The sequence below is a fragment of the Rasamsonia emersonii genome (genome assembly GCF_000968595.1).
Source record: "Rasamsonia emersonii CBS 393.64 chromosome Unknown ctg1118621760649, whole genome shotgun sequence".
Classification (NCBI taxonomy): Eukaryota; Fungi; Ascomycota; class Eurotiomycetes; order Eurotiales; family Trichocomaceae; genus Rasamsonia; species Rasamsonia emersonii.
The window spans coordinates 1-16,547 of NW_013562837.1; the positions used below are offsets into that span (position 1 = coordinate 1).

The 16,547-nt window shown below is 47.0% G+C and overlaps 6 protein-coding genes across 6 annotated transcripts; 3 read left to right on the forward strand and 3 right to left on the reverse strand.

The window, feature by feature from the left end:
- Positions 1–858, reverse strand: T310_8094 (uncharacterized protein; the record flags this gene model as incomplete). Its single annotated transcript, XM_013469117.1, has 5 exons — positions 1–193; positions 366–493; positions 704–717; positions 761–812; positions 856–858. Coding segments are annotated over 5 exons (390 nt in total), but the record flags the coding sequence as incomplete, so codon positions are not given.
- Positions 859–2,466: 1,608 nt separating this feature from the next.
- T310_8095 (lipase/esterase) lies at positions 2,467–3,661 on the forward strand (the record flags this gene model as incomplete). Its single annotated transcript, XM_013469118.1, has 5 exons — positions 2,467–2,502; positions 2,561–2,687; positions 2,750–3,006; positions 3,058–3,325; positions 3,381–3,661. 5 exons carry the CDS (start codon positions 2,467–2,469, stop codon positions 3,659–3,661), a joined length of 969 nt encoding a protein of 322 aa, XP_013324572.1.
- Positions 3,662–4,474: 813 nt separating this feature from the next.
- Positions 4,475–6,115, forward strand: T310_8096 (uncharacterized protein; the record flags this gene model as incomplete). The annotated part of the gene is made up of 4 exons (XM_013469119.1): positions 4,475–4,540; positions 4,587–5,466; positions 5,498–5,523; positions 5,771–6,115. 4 exons carry the CDS (start codon positions 4,475–4,477, stop codon positions 6,113–6,115), a joined length of 1,317 nt encoding a protein of 438 aa, XP_013324573.1.
- A 2,571-nt stretch (positions 6,116–8,686) lies between these two features.
- T310_8097 (Ankyrin repeat protein) lies at positions 8,687–10,643 on the reverse strand (the record flags this gene model as incomplete). Its single annotated transcript, XM_013469120.1, has 8 exons — positions 8,687–9,074; positions 9,194–9,768; positions 9,819–9,936; positions 10,000–10,007; positions 10,044–10,149; positions 10,395–10,456; positions 10,491–10,507; positions 10,637–10,643. 8 exons carry the CDS (start codon positions 10,641–10,643, stop codon positions 8,687–8,689), a joined length of 1,281 nt encoding a protein of 426 aa, XP_013324574.1.
- A 271-nt stretch (positions 10,644–10,914) lies between these two features.
- Positions 10,915–12,273, forward strand: T310_8098 (uncharacterized protein; the record flags this gene model as incomplete). The annotated part of the gene is made up of 2 exons (XM_013469121.1): positions 10,915–11,466; positions 11,683–12,273. 2 exons carry the CDS (start codon positions 10,915–10,917, stop codon positions 12,271–12,273), a joined length of 1,143 nt encoding a protein of 380 aa, XP_013324575.1.
- Positions 12,274–13,860: 1,587 nt separating this feature from the next.
- Positions 13,861–16,249, reverse strand: T310_8099 (SAM dependent methyltransferase; the record flags this gene model as incomplete). The annotated part of the gene is made up of 9 exons (XM_013469122.1): positions 13,861–13,914; positions 14,034–14,053; positions 14,110–14,213; positions 14,344–14,453; positions 14,611–14,653; positions 14,890–15,258; positions 15,315–15,674; positions 15,899–15,972; positions 16,019–16,249. The coding sequence occupies 9 exons, from the start codon at positions 16,247–16,249 to the stop codon at positions 13,861–13,863; spliced, it is 1,365 nt and encodes a 454-aa protein (XP_013324576.1).
- Positions 16,250–16,547: the final 298 nt, after the last annotated feature.

The window sequence follows — 16,547 nt, forward strand, 5'->3', positions numbered from 1 at the left end:
GTCTGCGGGGGTTGGATTGGCGATCTTGTCGGGGTGGTACTTGAGCGCTGCGCGTCGGTATCCACGACGGATCTCGCTCTCCGACGCGGCGGGGGAGACTTCAAGGAGGGCGTAAAAATCATGGGACGAGGCGGCGTGCGCCTTGAGGTCGTCTGAAGGAGCCATTTTGGCAGTCGCAGCTACCGCTGCAGAGCTGCAGATCTATCAGGTGGTAAGATATACAGTACCGCAGGACACAAAACGAAAGAAATAAAAGGAAGATTGCGCTGGCGGCAGATATCCTGAGGGCGGCATCAAACAATATGAGAGATGAAGTTCGCCGAGCAATGACATCGCCGCAGCGCGTCAGGACGTGCGTGTCTAACCATTCTGGGTTAGTCCGAATCGGCCGATTTGTGGCGCAGCAGCTAGGCCATAACAGGTTAGGGTGTGCACGTGGGACAGTACCAGAAGAGGCAGATCCTGGTATAGTCGGGTATATTCTCTTATCATTCTGTCGTTATTGTTACTATTATTCGATTTCGTTAAAATAACCTGGATCCGACAATAGCAGTGCTGTATTGTAGAAGCGCTCCACCTTGAGGAGAAAAGAAAGAAGGTCCGCATTATTTGTTAATTAGACTAACACAGATATGTCTGCCTCAGAATTATAGAAAATCAACTGTTGCATATCTGCTGGCGTGTTTTGCATCTACATACATACCCTAATAGTTAGACCTATTAGACAAAAACATTAAGCCAGGCCACATTACAACATGACCATGGCAATATACACCAGACCTAGTCACTAATAAAGCAGGCGACAAATCATTCTGAGGAATGTAATGTTATGTAGATCTGACCTTAGACACAAACCATGGCGACGCAATCTTCAAGAATCACGATCAAGTGACGCGCGACGGGTACAGAAAATACGAGGGAAGATCGACATGATTTCCCAAGAATTCTCTGCGTAATCTATTGATTTTTGAGAGTGATTGTCAGTCTACTTAATACTTGCTGCTTCTGTCTTGTCTATCAAACAGCAAGAAGCGGCAACCAATCCTAGACTGCCGTATCATCTATAAATGCATACCGGATTAGCTGACTGTGTCCATCTCGATGCAGAGACCTCTATACCTGCTGCTGCTTAATCGAAGACAACGCATGTCTTTATCAGCCTCGCCACTACATCAAGGCTGGATACTGCAGCAGTAGCCTCTCTCTAGATTACGTTGTACTGTACATAGTATATATTAGACTCGATAAGGACATGTCTCTATCTACTGCTATTGTTATGACAGGTCTTCAACCTCGGAAGGATATTTCCCTGTTCGGCAAGATCAATGCAGAGCATGCTTACTGTCCGTTCTAACCCACGGACACACAACAGACGGACCTGTCATTGGAGTGGAGCCACGTCTGTTATCCATCCGGACAACTATATACACGCACAGACACATAATCCATCCGTGCTTAATGTCGAAAATGCAAATCAAGAAAATGTTTCATTGACGTCATAGATTGGCTCTAGAGAACAAACTACAGGGTTTGATCACCTGACGGCGTACTCCGTACAGTACTCTACTTAAATTAATGTTATTAATTTTTTAGGAAATTATTGCCAAGACCATGCTAAAATACCAGCTACATGTCCCTAACGTCTACCCGACTGTTGGGAATTTTTGAATTCCCAAGTTTTGGGTGCGGAATCTAGCAGTAGTACTACTGCAGGACTAACCTTTTACTACCTCCATTTACGACTAGGTCTAGGATAGATTTAAAGGAGGCAGACTCCTTCCCAATACAATGCAAGACGAGGGGCTCTCACCGTGATTCCAGCAGGACGGATGATGAAGGGGACCTAACCAACGTTACCCACCGGTTGGGATGGACTGGGCTCGGGCCGCCCCCCTCGGTTGGGACCCAATGGACTAAGGCATTTCCCAAATTCATGGCCGGGCTAGTACTAGTGATAGGTCATAGTCATTTCCTAAATTTAAGCCTGTGAAGCCTGTCATGGAAATAAAATATTTCAGACAAGCTGTGAATTAAATCCTTGTTCTCAAAAGCAGATAGATATGTTGATGTCTTAAGACCAGCTCGACGGGTTCGGCCCGAGTCAACGATTTACACTGCAGCGCATGTTATCTGTCCCTTGCCAGGGTCTGCTGCCAGCCTGCCAGCCTGCCAGCCTGTCGATCGGTGCGAGCGAGTGGGGTACCTTGCGTACGATGACGGTGCGCTATCCTAGCGTGTAGCCAGCCTCCTACTCAGGTTCTTAAGTCGAGCACGTATATGTATAGAGCAATTGATAGCCCCCAACGGCATGGGAAAAAGGGAAATAATCTTGTTAAACGTTGAATTATAGATATAAATATAGTTATTCTGCTTTGTCAATATCAGTTGTTCTGTTGTGGTTTCTCTTTTTTTTTTTCTCATTCGTAGTCCTTGAAGACAACCCCGCTTGTTGACACTGCTAGCAACATGACTACCGAAGGATACGACCCCGAATGGCTGGAGGTGAGTACCTGTCATTAGTCCTGTTACCGTTATATTTTTCTTATTCTAACGGCAACAGCTCGAGGCTTCTCTCGGAAAGCGCCCTGTTCTTACCGGTGACGTCCACTCCATCATCTCGCAGTACAACAGCCTAGGCGCCGTCCTGGGAGAGCAGTGGGGGCCTCCCTCTGCCGCGGTGCAAGCTCGTACAGCATATCCGTCTCGTTTCTTATTTTATTTCTAGAATATCGTTGACTTGCTTCTACAGACGACGAGAAGATCAACGAGCACGTCACCGTCCGCATCTACACCCCCACCGACCCCAACCCGGCCGGCCAGAAACTCCCCGTCGGCGTGTATTATCACGGTGGAGGCTACATCAGCGGCAACCTGGACTTTGAGGACGCCATCTGCCGGTTCATCGCCGAGCAGACGCCGTGCATCCTCGTCAGTGTCGACTATCGGCTGGCGCCCAAGTACAAGCTCCCGACTGGGATCGACGACAGCTACGATGCGTATCTCTGGGTGAGTTTCTCCATCTATTCATGACGAATAACAGTAGTAATGCGAGGACAGGCCCACGAAAACGCCGCCAGGCTGAACGGCAACCCTGACGCCTTCTTCGCCATCGGGGGCTCGGCTGGTGGCGGACTCGCGCTCGCGGTCACGGACAAGCTCGTGCGGAACGGCCAGCGACATCTCATCCAGGGCACTGTCGCCATGAACCCCATTACCTCGCACATGGACAATCCGCCAGCCAAGTACAAGCACCTGTACAAGTCGTACACGGAGAACGCGGTGGACGTCCCTCTCATCGACCGCCATTGCATGGATGTAGCGTTTGGTGAGCGCTTACCTAGGTGATGTCTATCTGTATACGAATACTAACACACACGCAGAAAGTGCCGGCGCCCAACCCACCGACGCCACCGTTTTCGTCGCCATCTCGCCGCATCTCGCGTCCTACCCGCCCGTCTACCTCGTCACCTGCGAAAAGGACATCCTCCGGGACGACGGCATCGTGCTGGAGCACGCGCTGAAAGACGCGGGCGTCAAGGTGAAACGAGACCATTACATGGGGTTCCCGCACTACTTTTTCGTCTTTCCGTCCTTGAAGACGGGACGGACGTTTGGGGCGAATGTGGTCAAGGGGATTAAGTTTGTGCTTGGAACTGAATAGTATATATATACAGCATGTGCATGTGCTGCTCCTGACATTTTTTTTTAATAACAACGTATATAACTACCTTTAACCCTATATATAATAAAAGTGCCTAATACTATATTCTGCATTTACACAATACAAAACTTCATGCGCACCTGATATTGTCATGTCTCAGCTGCATTTCTATGTCAAAGTTATTTGAACGTGATTCATTATGTAGCTTCGCTCATTTGTCCTATCATGGCCCTTCACGATTCTCAGCAGTTCATCCTTCAGCGTCCCCCTTAACCAGTAATAATAATATATACTATTCCTGCTCACTACTAAGAGGAACTAGGTATTTCAAATATGTATCACCTATACACTAAAATAGTTTTATATTGGATTTTATATAATACCTATGCTATGTATTTCGACTTTCCAAAGACACTCACCAGGTCACTATAACTACTGGGCAGCAATAACCAGTCCCAACTAATCCCTGTAGGTTAGCAAGCAGGTCTTATTAATAAACTATACAAAAATACAAAGTTGCAACCTGGTGAGACACTCGAATACCAAAAATATGACCTGGTGAGAACATTGCCAACCTGGTGACCAATTATATTGGAAAAACCTGATAAATACTACTCTGTTACCGGCTCATTACCAGTGTCTGCTATTCCCACCGACCTGGTGAGCTGGCGACCTGTATAACTGTCGGAAATCACCCTCAAGGCGTGAAGTCAAACTCGTTTCTCCTTTTCTCCTACTTCGTCTTCACATCTTATGACTGTTTTACACCGTGGTCGGAGTTTCAGATTCCATACTTCAGCGAACACCATCAACATGGTCTTGAATGACTTCCTTGCAACCACAGGCCGCTTGGGCGTGGCTCTAGTGTTGTTGCTAGCGGTATGGATCTTAAACATAGGCCTGGGAGAAGACTGATGGCATCTAGTATCCCCTCTTCAAAGTCATCTACAACCTCTACTTCCACCCTCTCGCCCCTATCCCCGGCCCTCGCAGTTGGTCGGCCTCACACTTCCCCTTTGTATGGGCCCTTCTCAAGGGGACCATCGTGCACGACATCGAAAAGGTTCACCGGAGATATGGACCCATCTTACGAATTGCGCCAGATGAGGTCACCTTTTCCAAAGCGGAAGCCTGGGCGGATATCTTCCAAATTCGTCCAGACCACCAGCAGTTTCTAAAGGACCCTATCTGGTGGAAGAGGCGGCCAGACCAGCCAGACTCGTTGCTCACTGCCATCGATCCTGAGTTGCATGCCCGCATACTCAAACTCCTCACTCCGGCCTTCACACCACGCGCACTGAGGGCCCAGGAACCGATAGTGCAAAGGTATGTCAGTCTACTCATTGTACGGCTGCACGAGCGGGTGAGCGAAGCCGAGGACGGCAAGGGAGTAGAAATTGACATTGCGCCATGGTTCAACTACACCACCTTTGATATCTTCGGAGACCTGGGATTTGGCGAGTCCTTCGACTGCCTCCAGCACTCGCGATATCACCCGTGGATTGCGCTGCTTCTCAACAGCGTGAAAGCCGCTTCGTTTGTTGCCGCCGCACGGTTTTATCCCCTGGGTGGAATCCTTGTTCATAAAGTGTGTGCCTCCGTCGCTCAAGAAGACACAGGTGGATTATTACCAGCAGATTGTGGACAAGGTGCAGCGTCGCTCAACTGGGAGCTCGAGCGACCGGACATCATGTCCCATGTAATCAACAAAAATGGCGAAATCGGACTGCCAATCGGTGAAATTAATGCAACCTTCATGATCCTGACGACTGCTGGAAGTGAAACCACGGCGGCCGTCCTGTGTGGTACGCTGAATTATCTTGTGACTCAATCCAGATAAACTCGCTATCCTCGAGAAAGAGGTACGCAAGACCTTTCAGAGCGGAAACGAAATTACCTTGGAGGCCGTACGGAATCTCCCCTACCTCAATACCGTTCTCAGTGAGGGCCTAAGGCTCTGCCCACCCGTTCCATGGATGCTCCCCAGATGAGTCCCGGTGGGTGGTGATACTGTATGCGGAGTGTGGCTATCTGGCGGCGTAAGTTAATTCATCATGCTCTCTGGCTCCATCTATTATTCCCTCTCAATGAGAATCCAATCTCCATCAGACCCCAGTCTCTATCCAAGCATACTCTCTCAACCGCGATCCAACATACTTCCACTCTGCCTCATCCTTCCTCCCCGAGTGCTGGCTCCCCGAAGCCAGCACGGATCCCAACTCCCCTTCCTTCCACGACGAGCGCCGCGCTGTCCAGCCGTTCAGCGTCGGTCCACGGGCTTGCATGGGGCAACACATTGCGTGGGCGGAGATGCGGCTGGTGCTCGCAAAGTTACTGTGGACATTCGATTTCGAGGCGATCGAGGGGAAGAAGCTAAAGTGGGAGGAGCTGAGGACATTCCTCCTGGTCGAGAAAAAGCCACTTGAAATGTGGATGAAGTTGAGGTCGATATGACACAGCGAGAGTGGACTGTGAAATTGGAAAAGGAATAGCCATTGCTCTTCTCTACGTATATGACAGCCATATCCGAAGTTTACCTAAGTGAGTAGTACTAGTTCTTAGTTGTATCGGGCAGCTCTTTAATCAAGTTCTCTACTACACTGAGTATTTAATTCCGCCTAATTTCGTTACTCTATCATTTATTGTCAGCGATGTACTAAGCTCATGTCATTAATTTCATGCATATAAGCATCTTAATGGAAATTGTTAATATTAAACAACTTAGTTTTTTTTTCTTTAATTTGTTCCTTAGTAAAAGCCAAGTCTACCTCAAGCACGTGCAAGGTTACGTGGATTTATCCATCCTATCTATGACCGATCCATCAACACATACATGATAGGTATCAATGATGATATCACAAGGCTACTTTTAGCTATAGCAGACTAGTCTCATATTCTCCACTATTACTAGTTTATTAATGCTCTCATTTGCGCCGCTAACAGCCTGAAATTAGCCATTCCGTATCTCTCATTAGTTTAGAAACACATATACAGCCTCTTCTACTGCTACCTTAAAGATTCGCTAGTCGTATATCCCCTTGGCTGTAACCATCTTGTGCAAATGAGCATGTTTTTTTTTTACCTGCCGCGTCTCATTGGTTCCTGCGCATACTGCCCGAATCCTTATAAAACCTATTTTGGAACACTATCGCAAATACCATATAATTTTAGGTAAGAATTCGACAGAACTCCAATAGATTCTATTGTATTACTTGCCCAGAATGGTTCAAAAAATATACAAAATATGATTTTCTCATTAGGTAATTATATAACATCGTTAAGAGTATGGAATTCTCTCCAACAGGCCTGCCCAGAGTCCAGCTGGCATAGTGGCACCTAGCACGCTTTGCAATCCCATGTCGTCATCTACATGGCATCATGTTTTTGATAATTGGAACCTCGCTATCGCTTGTTAATTATATAGAGACACCATATACAACACATACGACCTTTGGATCTTCAAGAAAGATCATGGGGTAGTAAAGAATCCAATCGACATGCTGGTAGATCTATCTCCTTCGCTGTCCGCTTTTTGGGGGGAACAGCCGCTTTTAACTTGAATAACTCTTAACATAATGATTCCCGAAATCTAATATGAGAGCTCTTCTGGATCTAACGCGCTTGTCGCCATATGCACTGGATTTTATATGCATTGATGACAGCTGTGTCCAATAACCAATTCCACAGTGGCCACCATGAGCAATAGGTTCGTTGATGAGTCTCATTGTAGCCCGGCGTTGATTTGCAATGTCGACCCCTCCTAGATAGTGGTTATAATCGTCAATAACGCGAGGGATCTAAATCTTTTTCCATGCTCTCCAAATCCTGGACGAACGATACTGGCATTTGTACTTGTCTTTATAGGCCGCCGTCGATCCCACTCAATAAAGTCTGTATGCTCATCCATAGTGTGAATAGTTGACAAGCCTAGTAAAATATTATTGTATTGCCAGGCAAAGCAAAATACCTTCTGAACCTCCATTACACAACCCATGTTATATAGGATATAGGTCACATAGTCTTTGAGGCTTTTCAATAGCAGAGGAAAGTCTTCGCCAGCTATATAAGGGCTCGTTGTTCTACTAACTCCTATACTCATCTCTTGAAGGGTTTTGAACAAGGAAATACTTGTAAAGTAGTTGTTAAGATATACTGTATATTGTTTGTTATGGCGTGGCAGTTTTTTAATCAAAGAACCATAGATCCAGTCATTGTGAGGTCTTTATGTTTGATGGTTTCCATAAGCCCGGCCGTATGACTTGAAGATATAACCATGATCTATAAAGGCAAAGATTTTATAGCCTTGCGAGATAGGCTTATTAGGCATATCTTATATGTATGAGAGGACCGCCCAAAACTCCAAACCACTAGCTCGTCGATGGAGATGTTTGACAATGGGATGAAATATCGTTTTGACGCTATGCGAAGGGTCGTAAGAACCGGCTCACTTAGCAATGCTGTTCGTCCTATTGTGTTGCTCTACAGAGAGGTGTTTGTCTGGCCAGTTCCCATACAACTCCGTATGGGAGATATGAAGATATCCTGTGAGTTGTTGGAATCGGTAGAGACTCATATGAAGGCGAACAGTATGAATAGGGTACTCATGCAGGCTGGACGCCAGTAATTTTGGAACTGCTTGTTCCTCAGATTGGCCTTGGCCTCTTTCTTGTTGTAAATGCTAGTTCCAAAGTTAGATAATTCGGACATAATGTGTCTATATCTCTTCTCGACCCCTTGGAGATAGTCTTCTTCTTCTTCTTCTTCTTCTTCTTCTCCTCTCTAGCTTCGAATCTTCATTAGATAGCTTCCACTATGATTTTCTTCATATCTGACTGAGCCGTGACAGTATGAAGCCCTTGGGAAATGATGCCCATTTTTCTAGTCATTGGTTTACAACACCCATGGGGCAAGATATTATTTGGCTTCATTGCATGATGCAGTTAAAGGGTCATTTGACAACATCCTTTTCGCCACTTCAAAGTTACATATAGGAGAAGGTCAGCAGCAGGGTTGGCAGTGAGGAGGCTAAGGGGGGACGTTCCACGATTGCAGAAGCTTGACCACTTCCTTATCCCTACTCTGTGCTGCATATGATAGTGGTGTCCGACCTTCTCCATCCCTTGAATCTGCCTCAACCTTGCCTGTATCTAGCAGCAGCTTGACCACTTCCTTATGCCCATTCTGTGCTGCATATGATAGTGGTGTCCGATCCCGCTGATCCATTGAGTCTGCCTCAACCTTGCCTGTATCCAGCAGCAGCTTGACCACTACCTCATGCCCGTTCTCTGCCGCCCGTGACAGCGGCGTCTGACCATCTTTGTCTCCCACAGTGATGTCAATGTCCTTCTTAAGCAAAAACTCAGCCACCGCCTGATTCCCGATGTCCATCTCCCAAAAAATATCCTTCCAAGACCTTTATCCATGTCAGTGATGTCGGTCTTCACCTGCTCCAATAGCTGCGCTACCGCCTCCTGTCCTTTCTTTGCGGTCATCTCGTCCATCAACAGTCGCACCATGGCCTCATGGCCAGACCTTGCGGCCTGCTGCAGCACCGTGTCTTCATTCCTATCTGTCACAGTGGTATCGGCCTCTCGATCGAGCAACAGCCGCGCCACGTCCTCGTGTCCATTCCTTGCTGCCCAGTGTAGTGCCGTCCGGCCTTCCTTATCCTTTGCGTCAATATCGGCCCCTTGATTGAGCAACAGCTCTGTCGATGTCTTGTGCCCGTTCTCTGCAGCATCGTGTAGCGCTGTCGCTTGGTATTTATCTTCTGTGCTGATGATGCCAGTCTCCTTTTTTAACAGCTCATTTATCACTTCCTCTTTCCCATTCTTCGCTGCCCAATGCAACGCTGTTTTTTCAAATATAGTATCTTTAGATCTAATGTTGGCCTCATACTCAAGCAAGAGTTGCACCACTTTCTTCTGGCCATTCTTTGCTGCCCAGTGCAGCGCAGTCCTTCCCGATTTATCCTTTGCCTCGATACGAGCCCCATTCTCAAGTAACCGCCGCGTCTTCTCATCAACGCCGTTGGCTGCCGCCTCGTGTAGAGCCGTCCATTTGAGTTTATTGTTCATAGTAGGTTCTGGTCCACGTTGAAATGCTGCCTAATATAACGGTTGGTTGTTTTCCACTATTAAGCGTGGCAGGTGCTGACTAATTGGACACTTTCCCCTTCTTTGCAGCAACTTGCAAGCGACGAGCAAGTGATAAAGACATCAATATTAATATGCCTCAACTTGCTTCTGGAAGGATGAACCAAGCTGGTCAAAAAGCTGTAGGAGATGTAGTTGTAGTAGATAAAGTCAAGGTTGGTATATAACACATTACTCACTCACGAGGGTGCCTACCAATATTAGTACCTAAGATATTAGGTCCTCACGTTATGTGGAGATTCGACGTGTCTCCAGCCAGCCACTGTGCCTAGCGACAGTTCCTTACTGAAGAGCGTAGAAAAAGCCTGGGGGGCCTGACGCCGGCCAGCTTGGCTGAGCATTCATGTATAGGTGGATAGGTAAAGCCCAAAAATTAGTTAGAAAAGCCTTTGACGCTCTTTGGGGCTAGCTCCATCGCAACATAGTTCCATATTAGGAAATGTGTTCGGAACTAAATATGGACATTTGCATTGCTAGTGGAAAGCTCCATCCAATTATCCCTTATCTCTCAATTTTGCTTTTTCTCAAAAACGCAAGGCTACCATAAATATCACATGCAGAACATTTATTGTCGTTACCTTTTTTTTTTCCTTTTCTTTTCTTTAGTGTCAAGCTGCAGTAAACATAAGTGGCGATGCAGCTAGAGTATGTCCATATATTCTCAGGTAACTTACTGATATACTAAGGTTTTCTACATCGCAATTTCAGCAAATAGTAACGAACACATTCTCCAAACTCAGCACTACATTTTTTGGGAGTCAGTTACGTTCTTTTGTCATGCTAGCAACTTGTTTCTCCTTTTTGGCTGCGATGTGCTTACCTGCCATGTCTTCCGCGGCCCAAATCATTGCCGAAGCCTCTCAAGGGAATGAACACAAATCAGTTGGTTGGTAAGCCAATCCTAATCGTCGTGGGACTCTTGACATCATTGAGAATTGTGTTTTCACTATATTGGCCTGCACATGGAGCATTCAGCATCTGAATATCCCAGATCCAAAAGATGGCTACTGGATAAAGTTACTGCGCAAATGCAAGTGGACCGTGTTGACGATATTCTTCCCTGAGTTTCTTATGGCTCATTCAATCTTCGAGTTTAAAATGGCCTGGGATTCCATGAAAGCTATGGGTGAAATATCTAAGGTCCATGTTAAGTATCCGTGGTGGTATCGCTGTAAAGAGCAGAAGCCTGAGGTTGAACGTGCCAATGATGGATCAGCCATATTTGAATGGACGCTAACGCACTCCTACTACGCGAATATGGGCGGTTTCCGCCTAGGCGAAGGAAAGGCGGCTTCGACTCTGACCGCGGATCAACTTGCCAAATGCTGGAAAGATATTAAAAAGCCTCAACTCTCGGAGGACGACATCAAAGATAAGAGTAAAGCAGACATTTTCACGAAAGCCATTGCTATGGTACAGATATCCATATTATTGCTCTCAATCATAGTCAGAGCTGGAAGAGGCCTGGCCTTCTCCCAACTCGAGCTGGTCACCTTAGCTTTTGCGATATGTGGTGTCCTTACCTACATCGCTCGATGGTACAAGCCACAGGGTGTCGAAACAGCCACAGTCATCATACCCAAGGAAAGCTTTGGTGGAGAAAAATCCAATGGTCTCGAAATACGACAATACGACAGATTCTGGCAGGTTGTGAGGCATGTTGAAGGTGATGTTTAACAAATATACAAAGACCGCGTTCCGAACGATTACCTACCACGACATTTCAGACACCACATTTCAACCCATCTTCTTGGAGTATTCTCAGAACTGCATCCTGTTCTTTATCCATTGACAGCAACTACAGTTGTCTTTGGAAGCATCCATTTGATAGCATGGAACTTTGAATTTCCTACATATGTTGAACAGATTCTGTGGAGGACAGCAGTTCTGGTATCAGTTGGTCTACCACCAATTGCACTTCTCCTTGTTCCAGTGTGCGCCGCTCTCCATAAGAGGGTAGAGGTCCTGAATCCATATAACTTCATGGGAAGTTGTTTACTTGCAATTCGAGAGTTCGCCTGGCAAGAGGCTGATCAACAAGCACGTCTTAATCTTCTCAAATGTTTGAAAAGTTTGGAGGAGGCCTACGATGATCCAAAAAATATTGAAAAGCGATATTACAAGGATATTTTCAGGAACAATGAGAATGAACAACTCTTCAAGAGCCTTGGCGACTTTATCAAGAAACGGAAGGATCTGTTTCCCATGGAATTTCATGACCAGTTCAAGCGGCTATTGAACATGATGCAAGAGGACACCTACCCAAAAGACGCTTACAGATTGGACTCATATCCGCAGCTGACGTTGCGGTGGCCAATTATCATTTTGTCTGCAACGGGCATTGTCTATTGTATCACAAGGGTAGCTATCATCATATTGGCATTTTCCTGCCTCCGATTGATGCCAGACTCAGTTTATGTGACGAGTTGGGCAAATTTCATTCCAAACGTGCAGTAATGGTTACTCTTGAATTGAAACAGTCAGTTGTACCAGTTACATTTTATCCTCACAAAATCAGAAAGTCTTTCTTGTTCGAAAGGGCTGAACACTTGAAGCAGTGCTCTTTCCGCTTGCTGCCTTGTATCAGCAGACACAAACAGGGAGTACAAGGAAAGCGGACGACAGATTCTCTCAAAGAACTCCATTTTCTCTTGAGGAGGACGGGCTGCCTGTCAAGCTGAAGGAAACAGAGGAACTGACATTAGATGAGATCATACAATGCTTTCCAGACAGGAGGAACGGATTGTTTCAAGTGCACTACTCGATGAACCTGAAAGGGCTCCACCGCGAGTTTCTGGGAGGAAACGAAAGCATAGAGCAGGGAAGGAGGACATTGTGCGATTGAGGACCAAGTGCATCACCAATATATGTAATAGGATCTTCTTCACATGATGCCCACAGCAGGTACTCCGAATCCACAAATATTGTATGTGTATATGAAGTATCCTGGACACCAACATCAACACATAGCACTGCTGCGGAATCTCCATGAGAATACATATATCTCATCAAAGTAGTAGTGTTAGTATTGCTTAAATCTGTATGCCCCTCGGACCTCACCGTCAAGAGATTATTTTTGAGCCCAACGCACTGATAGTCTGGTACCTAAGCTGAGCCAGTTTTTCGAGAGACAGCCACGTTTCCATCGCCCATTTCTTCTCGGTGACATGCTTGGTCAGCCACCAGACCTAGGGCTTAGGGCCCAGGGCTAGGTCCGCGGGCTCGCTTCCGGCATATAAGCACCTCTCTCGCCCACCTCCTGCTACAATCTAAGTATCTTTCTCCTCATCTCAATAACCCTTTTGCCTACTGAACTGAGATTTCTCAACCTTGTCCTGGTCCGAACTAAAATGGTTTCAGTCATATGGGATGCGCAACGTTGTCAATCGGAGCAGCAATCCAGCATAAAGAGCGATCTAACGCATCAATCTTCGACAATTTCCAGCGATGTCAACGTGGCCTTTTGTTATAAGTAATCTCCTCCTCTGTTTTCTTTGTATTGATCCAGGTTTCCTGTTATGCGGCTATCGGCTCTTTGTATCCAGAGGCGTCATTTACGTCTCAGTAGGATATCCGTAGGCATAGCTACAGATGTGACGATTATGTTAGTTACTGGCAGAAGGTAGGCAACACATCATTCTCAGATCTTCCATGGAGGGAAGATTTCAGGGCAGCAAGCCTTCGGGGCTTATAAGTGATAGAACAACGCGAAATATTTAGTTGAAGACTGCATGGCATCTTATATTAAAGTCTGATAGGCAGACGGCTGCAAAATTATGTCTCAGAGGTTCATACGGGAAAGACAATTTGTTTGCAAGGCCACTTGATGAGGAAATGATGAAGGATCCTCCATCTACATACATACATCCATAAGATGGACTATCCCGAAAAATGTCATGGATTATCCATGTGATCTAGGTATCTAGGAATGGATCATCCATTCGCCCCATCGACCACCTAAGGAGCTAGGTGCCTACCGACGAAAGTAACAACGTCATACTCACTTAGGCTAGGTATGTGGCAAGAGATGACAGGAACTGGCTTTTAAAGTATGTTTGTTAAACTGCTATATGGCGTAGGTAATTTAGTTGCTGACTTCTAGAAATAGGTAGTTACTTGATAAAGTTTAGTTATATAACTCTGCTCCTCCTACTGGGTATTAAGCTAGGTGTAGAAGTCAATAATACAGAGACTTGTGCTATTTGACAGAAACTGACCTCAGTGTTCTGTTTCAGGTCTACAGGGAATGTGCTAATATGCTATAATTAGAGTCAGTCGGTTGTATGTACATACTTAAAATTGTTATGCTGATGATACCACTTTGTGGTTGTTCTGAGGTGGCAGTTTTGATATTCTTTGTCTTAGGAGCCCTTCTGCTAGGGTGGTCCTTTCTAGAACTGTAGTCTGTGCAGCTATGCTACGTTGTTCGTGGAAGAGGAATTCTGGAGCGGTTGCTGGGGTGGTTCTATACAGACTTGCTATATTTGACCATCATCACTAAGGATCTGTTCTGAAAACTTGCCACACAGGATGAAGACTATAGGTTCATGTTTTACACAATTGAGATAAATGGGCGTCATGATACTCAGGTTCAGTACATCTTGTTTTTTTTTCTTTTTTCTGCAGTTCAATACTACCTGCTTATGGTCGATATTTCCGAGCAAGACGTAGTAATTTTCTCCACTTGAATGAAAAGATGTAGTAGAGTCATGAGCACGATGACCATAATTGAACGTCAATCTGGGACAAGCCTAACAGCAGCTGTATTGCAAGCTCATAACAAGGGTTGCCTACAAGATGTTGCGATAGGGAGAAAAAGGAGGTAGGTAAGACAGACCTATATAAAAATTATAATACTAATTTATAGCTAAATATATAGAAAAAGAAGGCTCTAAGGTTAAGAAACCAAGAAGTATATAGATGGTGACTCTAGAAAACTATAGTTCTATACTATATAAATCTATCTCCGGCTAGTCGCGCGGCTCTCGCCAGTTCATCGGCTTCCGGCCATAGATGACCCGCATCTCATGGTAGCCATGGATATCCTTCCTCTTCAAGTCCTGCTTGACATACATGATGGTGATCTCGACCTCTTCCTTCTTCCAGCCCATGACGCGGGTCAGCGGCGCCATGGCCCAGTTCTCCAGCCCTTCCTCGATGTGGAAGCGCGCCCACATGCCGATCTCCTTGTCCTCGCGACTCTCCATCCACGGGCCGATCGGCCACTTGTACGTCGTCTCGTGGATGTCCTCGAACCCGGCCTCGGTGATGAAGCCCTTCATCTCGTACATGGTCTCGAACGACTTGCCCATCTTGCGCCCTACCTCGACGCCCAGGTCGTGCCAGTAGCCGTACGGCGTGTTGGGGTCGAGCGAGCCGTCGTCTGACTTGAAGCCTGGGGCCATCTCGACCTGCTCGAAGTAGCCGCCGGGTTTAAGGTGTCTGCTTCAATCAGCAGGGTCTGCATAGGCAGGAGGTTCGGTTGTTGGTGTACCTACCTCAAAACCTGCCGGTAGAACCTCGGCCAGTCAGCAATGCAACCAAACAGGCTGCGCACATGGATAAAATCGAAGCTGTTCTTCTGGTACATCCAGTCGTCCTCTGCGTCGTCGATCTCGAATTTGAGATTGGGCGGCACCCACGACGGCTGGATGGGCGAGAGGTCGGTGCCGATGACCTGCGCGGACGGGTACTGGTCTGCAAAGTCGATGGCCCAGATGCCCGTGCCCGTGCCGATGTCCAGCACGCGCTGCGGGTTGTCGCCGATGGGCGCCAGGTGCAGCTTGTTTTTCAGCGTGAGCAGGAACAGGTGGTGCGCGATGTCGAGGTGGTTGGCTGCTTTTTCGTCGTTGGGGCCCCTGATTGACATATAATATAATATCAATATCAATGAATAATAAGAAACTTCCATCCTAGGGCCGTCTCACCAATATGCGCCGTCTTTATACGCATGGTATCGGCGACCGTTCTCCCAGCGGTATCGCGTAATGCTGGACGTTATCGACGCCGATGACGCGCTCCGACTTCAGCAAGTCAGCAATCGCTCTTAATTGCAGAGCGTCTAGGCTGGACTTCGACATACTTGTCATCGTCGACACCGAATTCCCCCCACGGGTCATCGTCGTCCCCCTCCAAAAAGCACGGCGATGAGCAGCGCTGATCAGATGCTTATATTATCTCTTTTCGGAAAGCAGGAACATACTAATTCAGGCGGCGGTGGCGGCAGATCCACTGGGAGCGGGTTGGGAGGAGCAGAGGTCGATGGGGCAGCGGAATCATTTTGAGTTTCAGGCTCTGGCTGATCACGGGGCGACGAGGTCGAAGGTTGTGAATCCGAAGCCTCAGGCGCCGCCGCAGCAGTAGCAGGTGGTGGTGCCGTGGGCGACATGGGCGATTTGGGTTTTGGCGGTGTTGGCGATGTGGTTTCAGTCATGATGACAATATGTATATGCACAACACAGGCAATACAATGAAATCCTTGTTAATTGCAGGGAAAGTCAGACGAGCCAGGCTGTCCGGGGCCCTAATGGAAAATAAATCCGCTTCCACACAGCACAGGGCCGTTGCATAATGCATTCATGGCCATGTGATGCGGCCGGGCAGCGCTGGCCGAGAACCGTTGATAACGGGCGACGGCGAGCAGCCACGCCGGCAGACCTGCCTTTGTGTGCGATTACTTGTCAGGCCTCAGGGCGGCCGGCCCGACCCGCAACCTTGGGGGCAGCCGATCG